This window comes from Oncorhynchus gorbuscha, linkage group LG10, assembly GCF_021184085.1.
Source record: "Oncorhynchus gorbuscha isolate QuinsamMale2020 ecotype Even-year linkage group LG10, OgorEven_v1.0, whole genome shotgun sequence".
Classification (NCBI taxonomy): Eukaryota; Metazoa; Chordata; class Actinopteri; order Salmoniformes; family Salmonidae; genus Oncorhynchus; species Oncorhynchus gorbuscha.
The window spans coordinates 37,435,200-37,445,205 of NC_060182.1; the positions used below are offsets into that span (position 1 = coordinate 37,435,200).

Here is a 10,006-nt window from a genome sequence, read left to right on the forward strand (position 1 = left end):
GCACTGTTTTGCTAGCACAGACTGGAATATTTCCATAATCCTTCCGATGGCATTGAGTAGTACACCACACCAGTCACTGGCTTCATCAATAAGTGCATCGATGACGTCGTCCCCACAGTGACTGTACGTACATAACCCAAGCAGAAGCCATGGATTACAGGCAACATCCGCACTGAGCTAAAGGGTAGAGCTGTAACCCGGACTCTTTTAAGAAATCCCGCTATGCTCTCAGACGAACCACCAAACAGGCAAAGTGTCAATACAGGACTAAGATTAAATCCTACTGCACCGGTTATGATGCTCGTCGGATGTGGCAGGGCTTGCAAATTATTACGGGCCACAAAGCGAAGCACAGCCGCAAGCTGCCCAGTGACACAAGCCTACCAGATGAGCTAAATGACTCATATACTCGCTTCGAGGCAAGCAACATTGAAGCATGCATGAGAGCACCAGCTGTTCCGGACGACTGTGTGATCACACTCTTCGTAGCCGATGTGAGTAAAACTTTTAAACAGGTCAACATTCACAAGGCTGCAGGGCCAGATGGATTACCAGGACGTGTATTCCTAGCATGCGCTGACCAACTGGCAAGTGTCTTCACTGACATTTTCAACCTATCCCTGACCGAGTCTGTAATACCAACATATTTCAAGCAGACCACCATAGTCCTTGTGCCCAAGCATACCAAGGTAACCTGCCTAAATGACTACCGACCCGTAGCACTCACGTCTGTAGACATGAAGTGCTTTGAAAGGCTGGTCATGGCTCACAACATCAACACCATTTGCATACCGCCCCAACAGATCCACAGATGATGCAATATCTATTGCACTCCACACTGCCCTTTCCCACCTGGACAAAAGGAACACCTACGTGAGAATGCTATTCATTGACTACAGCTCGGCGTTCAACACCACAGTGTCCTCAAAGCTCATCACTAAGCTAAGGACCCCGGGGCCACCAGGTGGTAACGGGTAGGTAACAACACATATGCCACGCTGATCCTCAACAACGGGGGCCCCTCGGAGGTGTGTGCTCAGTCCCCTTGTCCAACCATGACTGCATAGCCAAGCACAACTCCAACACTATCAGTAAGTTTGCCGACGACACAAAAGCCTGATCACTGACAACAACGAGACAGCCTATAGGGAGGAGATCAGAGACCTGGCCGTGTGGTGCCAGGATAACAACCTCTTCCTCAATGTGATCAAGACAAAGGAGATGATTGTGAACTACAGGAAAAGGAGGGCCGAGCATGCCCCCATTCTCATCGACAGAGCTGCAGTGGAGCAGGTTGAGAGCTTCAAGTTCCTTGGTGTTCACATCACCAACCAGCTGTCTTGGTCCAAACACACCAAGACAGTTATGAACAGGGCACAACAACGCCCCCCCAGAAGACTGAAAAGATTTGTCATGGGTCATCAGATCCTCAAAAAGTTATATAACTGCACCATCGAGAGCTTCCTGACGGGTTGCATCACTGCCTGGTATGGCAACTGCTCGGCCTCTGACCTCCAGGCCCAACAGAGGGTAGTGTGCACGGACCAGTACATCACTGGGGCCAAGCTTCCTGAAATCCAGGACCTCTATACCAGGCGGTGACAGAGGAAGGCCCTAAAAATTGTCAAAGACTCCAGCCACCCTAGTCATAGACTGTTCTCTCTCCTATTGCACGGCAAGCGGTACCGGAGCGTCAAGTCTAGGTCCAAATGTCTTCTTAAGAGCTTCTACCCCCAAGCCATTAGACTCCTGAACAGCTAACCAAATGGCTACCCGGACTATTTGCATTGACCACCCCCTGCCCTATTTTTACGCTGCTGCTTCTCTCTGTTTATTATCTATGCATAGTCACTTTACCTCTACCTACATGTACATATTACCTCAATTAACTAGACTAACCGGTGCCCCCGCACATTGACTCTGTACCGGTACCCCCTGTATATAGCCTTGTTACATTTAAAAAAAAATCCATAAACAACTGTCTATCAACAGTCATGCACGGGTGCACCCACCCACACACGTACACCCCCACACACGTACACACTCACACACATACACACTCGCTTGCACGCAAGCACATGTACACACGCATACACACACACACACAGTGTTGCCCAGTATCCAGTACAACAGTACATTCACTTTTTGAGGACAGAAAGGGGCTAGAGGAACAAGGCTCCTCCCTGGGAGTTTGTGAAAACATTCCAGCTACGTGAGCGAGCCAAAGAGTTTGAAACCCAAGAACCTGGGCCTTCTCTCTCTCTCTCTCTCTCTCTCTCTCTCTCTCTCTCTCTCTCTCTCTCTCTCTCTCTCTCTCTCTCTCTCTCTCTCTCTCTCTCTCTCTCTCACCACACACACACACACACACACACACACACACACACACACACACACACACACACACACACACACACACACACACACACACACACACACACACACACACACACACACACACACACACACACACACACACACACACACACACACACACACACACACACACACACACTTCTACACACGAACACTCACACTCTGTAGGAAACCAACCATAAGTAGACCACGAGGAGACCGGACCAGACAGGAGGAAGTATTTTTGCTACCTGGACTCACGTACAGGACGCCCAGACTGTCCCTTGGATCTATCAACCATGACAACGGCTGTCCCCTTCCTCCTCTCCTTAGTCCTAGTCCTCACCAACGGTCAGTATTACTACCAGGGTCTCATGGATTATCTGGAGAACAGATTCCTTGCCATTGAGGTAAGAGACAAACTCCTAAACAATCGTTTTACACCGCACAACTCCACCTAAAGTGGTGTAGGACAAGTTTTAGGCAAGGAACAGGAATCGAAACAATGACGCAACTATGGTGAATCAAGTTTTCTTTTTGAATGCTAGTTAGACAACATCCTTCTGAAAGAACAGCAAACAGCAGTTACTGTGAAATCAAGGACAGAGAATCAAGGCCATGTGTCAGACTTTATCTCTGGCATTCTGCAAAACTTTAGTTCGCGCTCAGTGTCTGCCTGCAAGGTTTTTATTTATTTATATATTTTTATGTGTTGACTAAAGCAATTCAATTAATACAATCTCTGTTCGACTCATCAACTTCTCGGGCTAAGGACCTTAGAGAATATCAGTGGCCGTGAGCTGTCGTATCTATGCCCGAGTACTTCTCCTATTCTCTTTCCCCTTCTCAGAATACACACTAAGCCGTGTGAAACTCTTCACGAGGCGCAAAGATGACAACACGTTGATAATGAAAACAATAGGAACATTTACAGCAGTTACTGACAAAAAACGATAATGGTAAAATCATATTCTTTAGGATAAGCAAGAACAGGTGTGCCTTGCAATTTCTCTTGGCCAAATGAAAAGGCTGTCTGAGGCACTGTACAATATTCATTTTGTCAAATATAATATGCCAGGTTTGTGGGAGTGTGTTCTACTCCTCCTATATTGCAGCTATTCTATACTGATTATGCCAAGTTTGCTTACAGTATATGTTGAGTGTGATGAAGTGTCCAAGTAGTGGAATGCAGCTCCATTCTGTCTTCTTTAGATCCTACAGTAATGCAGTTTTTCTCAATTGCTAAAACACTAAAACCCATTGGCTGAACAAAGTTCTAAGTTGCCTGGACTCATTTAGCTAAGTATGCAGTCTGTTGTCAATACATGGTAAAACACAATTTGCAGATCTCACTTAGACTTTTCAGCAAAACTCTAAACACATTCTCATTCTCAAAACACACCCTGCACTCTAATGCACATGTCATCCATACTGGTAAACACAAGTGGCCACAATCAAATACAAATAGAGAACATATGTCATTGATTGAACACAACCACTCAAAATTGATTTAACCTGTTTCAAATGATGCGACACAACCAATATAAGCCAGTTCAGAGAGCAAACAGGTTGTTGAAGGTGGGAAGGAGAAAGTCTGAGAACGGATACTGTAGTACAGTGCATTGTAGGCTGTATACTGTACAATGGATGAATTGTATGGCCCTGAACATTGTGCTTTCCATTTATTAACAGTACTGACTGATCAATAGATTTTGACTGGTTGCAGGTTCATATCAACAAAGAACAAGAATTACAGTATCACAGAGACAAAGGACAAGTTTGTGAGATGCAGGGTACAGTACTGTAAAAATAAGGGTACAAGGAGGAGGAAGAACAAAAAACTAAATTGCAAAGAGCAAAGCAGAGTAGTAAATTTATGATCAATTTTGAGCTACTATGATAGAACCTGTTTTCGTTCATCAAAAGACAATGACAGAAAAATATGAATATTTTTTTAAGTTAAAAATGTACTTCTCCCTGAGAATTATATGTTTTGAACAGTGTGTTTTCTATTTTTGGGGGGTATTGTTTACTGACTGCTTGAGAGTGTATATCATTTTGATCACTTTGTTTATGATTTGAGAGCAGTGTTTGATTTTGAACACAGGTAAAAACTGTTCCGAGGTGAACGATTAATTTTGCAAGAGGAGTCAGAGGTTATGTAAATAGCGCTTGAAGATGAGGTTTTTGTGTTTAATGTTTTTAGGAAATGGAGCAAGGTTTCAGAAGTTGTGTTTTAGCAATTGAGAAAAACTGTATTAGCTACAGTAATCAAGAGTCCAGAATGCAGTCATTTATATGCACCAATCTATCCATTCATTATGACCATATCATCAGTTTCCTCTTTCAAACCATTTTCGAATATAGCAACCCCCCAAAATTGGGAAAATAGTGTGAGAATACAAATAACATTTACTTGACTGAAATGAATCATTTGTTTATCATTCAAATCTTCCTACCCCCTCCTGTCCTTTTGATCTTTTAAAAAGAATCTCCCTCCTGTGATGCCGCTGGCTCGACTCTTACATTAGTAATTAGAATAAGTCAATTCAGAAAGTTATTTTCATTTAGTATTTTTATTCCAATCCAACCAAGGACTCACTCAAGTCCAGTAGTAAAAGAGAGAAAATTCAGCTGTGGGTCTTAGACAGAGGAGAAATAATCTGTTGTTATTCCTTGTCATTCTCAACCTCTCTCGATGACATGATCCATTGGCGTAACCACACGAGGGTGTCTCCTTTCCACACACTTGTCCAGGTTACACACTTATATATATATATATAGAAATACACAGTATAAGCTATGTATATATAAGCACCCCCTATTTGACCTTTCGTCAATCTTAGCATGAGTCAACCTCTGTGGTTCACTGTCACTGAACCAGATCACTGAACAACATTGTGATAATAAACAACACACTTGTTTCCTCTTGTGAGGTTTTGATGGTGAAATTGATGTTGATGGGTGCTGATACCTTCTGCCACGATAAATGATCACGATGACCCTGGTTTGACACGCGTTCAAACACCAACACCTGATACAGTTTTCTCAGAACTCTGTCCGTAGTGTTGTCCTTGTGCCTAAGACCTGTGCGATTGGAATGAACTAGAGTCTGATACTAGGACAATTACATTCACCCAACATTACAGTAATCCTCAATCGTCGGCCACACACCAAATCAACGTCCTCGATAACACATTATACTCCCCCAGGATCGTATGCTCATATGGCACGAGCAGTCGAACCGCTACAACACAGAGCTGCGGCACTTCAAGAAGCAGACTGCTGAGTTTATAAAGGGACTAAACCAGGACCACGGGACCCTGCGCCAAGACCTGGAGGGGACAGGGGTACGAGTGGACCGCGTCGAGAGAGAGATGGACTACATCGAAACCCAAAACCCCGCTAAGCCCTGTGTGAACCAGGCAGACAGAATGGTGGATGTGGACCTGGAGGTGAAGGAGCGGGTGAAGGAGAGGAAGAGAGGGGGAGAGGAAGATGGGTACTCCAGAGTCTTGGGTGAGTATAGAGAGGAGCTGTGTATGGGGAGTTGGGGGGAGCGTGAGTCGTAGAGCTCTGACGTCCTGTACAGGATGACTGCCTTTGATCTAGTGCCTTCATTTCCCTGCCTGAAAGAGACTTGGCTAAGGGAGACCTGTTGGCTTATGGAGCATGGTTACAGTATTTTTAGGCTTACAGTAAGCTCTTTACCACTTGTGGCAGTTGGTGTCCTCCCCTGAAAACCCATTCCACGGGAAAAGAGGTAGGAAACAAAGATTTGTTTCAAGGCATTTTTTGATGTTGTTGCAATTTAGAGCTACATTTTGAATCACTGGGTAGGCTAGTTATTCATTTTATTTTTCTATAGATTTATCGCTAGTTGGCTATGAGTCATTTATTTGAAGTTTGGGGGAACCAGTCTCCAATTTGTACTTCATGGACATGGGTAGTCTGGCTTTACTACCTACGATGTGACTCACAGCGGGTCGGTAGAAATAATGTTGCAATTCAAAGTTCTATTTCACAGACAGTATGTTCATTTAGTCAACTGTATAACCTCATGTAAAACACTGAGCAAACAGAGAGAGTTTCAGGTTCGGTAGCACATTAACATAAAAAAAAAAGATTTATAAAAGTAGTTTAGAAGTAGTTTATAAACTGTTAATTATTTGTGTATACATTTCAAATAAACAGTTATAACGTTAATGTAAAGTGTTTACCAGGAGCTCTTACTCTACCTGAAAGGGGGACCAGATGCTGACCTCAGGTCAGTGGCAATACTTTGAAAGTCTATATTCAAGGAGTGTTCCATGCATGCGGAACAGCAAACCCCCCCATTGTCAATGATTTAGACACACTCTATCCTAATTAAGAGTAAATCTCTTTGTTGTCTTGAAAGCTAAAATGTACTTTTATATCAGCAAAAGACCACTTTGCTATACTTCAGCATATCTGTGTCGCCCATCTTTCCCATTTTCCAAAGCACAATGTAGCCGTTTCTTCCACTTCCCTTTGATTGTGTCGAGTTCATTTTCATTTGGACTGCATTGAAATAGCCTGCTGCAGCCTGCGGGGTAGATGATGTGCCCGGCATATTGAAGTAGACATCAAAACATGTTTCAGGTGGGCAAGGACACTGCAGAGGCATGCTAACGCAACACGAGAAGGAAATGTGAACTGGATGCCTGGATGCTAACCAACCTGGTTTCAGAGCATTTAGTCGTATTCTGTCAGTAAATCCGAGACACTCCATTTAGTATGATATGTAATGTTTCGTTTGGTGTGTATTCATCTGTGGATGTCCATCACATCTGACAATGATATGTTACGAATGACAATTTGTATTATATTGTAATGACCTGACTAGATCATAAATGAACAATTGTCCAGACAGAGGCTTGAGTTTGCGAATTGACGGTTTATTAAACCAACTTTACACAGGCTACTGTTTGGGCCGTAGCACACGCCAAAAATGACAGATAACCCACAAGCCAATTGTGACCTTCTCTTGTGAAGCCCAGACGTAAAGAGAGAGAGTACAAAGGCTGAACCTGGTCTTAACTTCCAATGCTCCACCCCCCTGCCCAACCGCCCTCCACGCCACTCCGCCAACCACCAGGATGCCCGGCATCAGAACATTCCAGTTATTCCCGTGATTGGCAGATAGCAGGTTGATTGACATGTCGGACCCCGCGAACACCGGGTACTGGTCAGTACAACACAACCACCTCCTAGCCTAACACATAACACACAGCTGTCTGTGCGGGTCGCTACAATATGTTACGAATTTGCAAAATGCATGATATTTGACGAATTCCAGCTAGGTGGCTAACATTAGCTAGATGGCTAATGTTAGCTCGGCTAGGGGGTTAGGGTTAGGGGTTCGAGTTAAGATTAGAGTTAAGTTTAGGAATTAGGTTAAAGGGTTAAAGTTAGGGTTAGGGGAAGGGTTGGCTAAGATTCTAAGTACTTGCGAAGTGGCTAAAAAATAGTAAGCAGTTGAAAAGTTGCTAAAATTTTCATGATGAGATTCAAACTTGCAACCTTCGGGCTGCTAGACATTTGCATTATAAGTAAACATCTTTCTTATGTAACCATACTAAACGTAACATATCATACTAATTTGAGTGTCCCGGATTTACAATTACTAGGCTATGAGACCCAGCCTGACCAGCCTGAACTCATCTTTGATTTTAAAAACTACAAATAGACCATTAACATTTATAATAGTAATATTTGATATGTTCAAAATAATGATCAGTTGTCATTTTATACAGTATACTGTACACAAAGGTCTCCATAATTACCCAATTTTTCATTACATCTGACAATGTTATTAAGACCACTCATGAAAACGGCTTTTCACGACACCACCTCCATTTATCTATCAACAGATTGTGTAGACATCATCTCCAGCATCAGAGCCATGAAGATCCTGAAGAGGATGGGGAGCCCCAAGGGCATGTGGACTAAAGACGCCAGGACCTCTAAGGTCTACGTCTTCAACGGCACGGCAGAGGACACCGTGTACCAGTTCAGCTCTGTTCTAGACTTCTCGTCCTCCCCAGGAGTGGCCCACAGCAGGCCTATAAGACTGCCCTCTCTGTGGAGTGGCACCGGATGTGCCGTCTACAATGGCTATGCCTACTACGTGATGGAGGGGGCCGACGAGCTCCAGGTGATTAAGTATGACCTGGCGAATGGCACATTGGCAGACAGTGCTGTGTTCCCAGTGGAGGTGGCACACCATAGACCCGTCTACAGCCTCAACCCAGAGACTGCTGTGGATCTGGCTGCCGATGAGGAAGGCCTCTGGGCCCTTTACACCACCAGGGAGAGTGAGTCCATCAACCTGGCTAAGATGGACCCTGACAGCCTGGATATCGAGCAGATGTGGGATACACAGTGTCCCCAGGAGAACGCGGAGGCAGCCTTCGTGGTCTGTGGGACGGTCTATGTGGTCTACAACACTAGGGTGCCTAGTCGCTCTCGTGTTCAGTGTGTGTTTGACGTAAACGATGCGGTGACCAATGAGGAGGCTCCGCTACTGTATTTCCCCAGGAGGTATGGACTCCACGCCAGCCTAAAGTACAACCCTCAGGAGAAACAGATCTATGCCTGGGACGACGGCTACCTGATCCTTTACAAACTGTCCATGACGAGGAAGCTAATGGTTTAAGTGGATGGACTAGTGGGCATTTTAGTCAAATAACATTTTAGTCCGAGAAACGGACGGAAAACATTCTAACATGAAGACTATCACTGGAGACATATATTTGTTTTTTGACACCACTCACCCCACTGTCCATACTGTATACATTGTCTCGACAGGAAAATGTACCTCTGTATTGTTTTACTTGAAATAATGCATTGAATTACTGTACTGTAGGTGCGCGTTACCAAACATTATTGCTACCCCAGTTTGATATAAAGTTGATGTTGAATGGAGCTCTGAATAAGATTGGAATCGTAATATGTCCGCAACAACTGGATTTATTCGGGGCAGAGATCAGAAACCGTGTATAATTGAATGCCTTGATGGAATGTATGGCCCAGCTCTCCTCAAGATTTAATTTGGCTATTTGCACTCCACTTGTTTTAGTTCATCCAATTTACTCTTCCCTGCTGCTTGCTCCCTTTGTTGTTCACTTTGACATACGTAGTCGTGGAAGTGACAGTCTCCGGCTAAAGTTCATCGGCACAATCAGATAAAAATATAAAGTCACAAAAACTTTACAGAGGAGAAATCTTACTGTACATGAATAAAAAATATATAATATTATGTGTGCCACCGTAATTCATCATACACGACCGTTCAAAAGTTTGGGGTCACTAAGAAATGTCTTTGTTTTGGAAAGAAAAGCACATTTTCTGTCCATTAAAATAACATCAAATTGATCAGAAAAACAGTGTAGACATTGTTAATGTTGTAAATGACTATTGTAGCTGGCAACGGCAGTTTTTTAAATAGAATATCTACATAGGCATAGAGAGGCCCATTATCCACAACCATCAGTCCTGTGTTCCAATGGCACGTTGTGTTAGCTAATCCAAGCTAGAAAACCCTTTTGCAATTATGTTAGCACAGTTGTAAACTGGCAGCTTCATTAAATAGTACCCGCAAAACACCAGTCTCAACCTCAACAGTGAAGAG

The 10,006-nt window shown here is 43.7% G+C and overlaps 1 protein-coding gene across 1 annotated transcript; it reads left to right on the top strand.

The window, feature by feature from the left end:
* Positions 1-2,451: 2,451 nt before the first annotated feature.
* On the top strand, positions 2,452-9,758 carry olfml3a (olfactomedin-like 3a). Its single transcript, XM_046364382.1, has 3 exons — positions 2,452-2,762; positions 5,565-5,871; positions 8,247-9,758. Exons 1-3 carry the CDS (start codon positions 2,652-2,654, stop codon positions 9,029-9,031), a joined length of 1,203 nt encoding a protein of 400 aa, XP_046220338.1. The 5' UTR covers positions 2,452-2,651; the 3' UTR covers positions 9,032-9,758.
* Positions 9,759-10,006: the final 248 nt, after the last annotated feature.

Bases quoted from the DNA above. Each gene is read 5' to 3' on its own strand.
- olfml3a (XM_046364382.1), top strand. From the start codon at position 2,652: ATGACAACGGCTGTCCCCTTCCTCCTCTCCTTAGTCCTAGTCCTCACC. The intron at 2,763-5,564 runs GTAAGAGACAAA...ATACTCCCCCAG, and splicing joins ACAGATTCCTTGCCATTGAG to GATCGTATGCTCATATGGCA. The intron at 5,872-8,246 runs GTGAGTATAGAG...ATCTATCAACAG, and splicing joins TGGGTACTCCAGAGTCTTGG to ATTGTGTAGACATCATCTCC.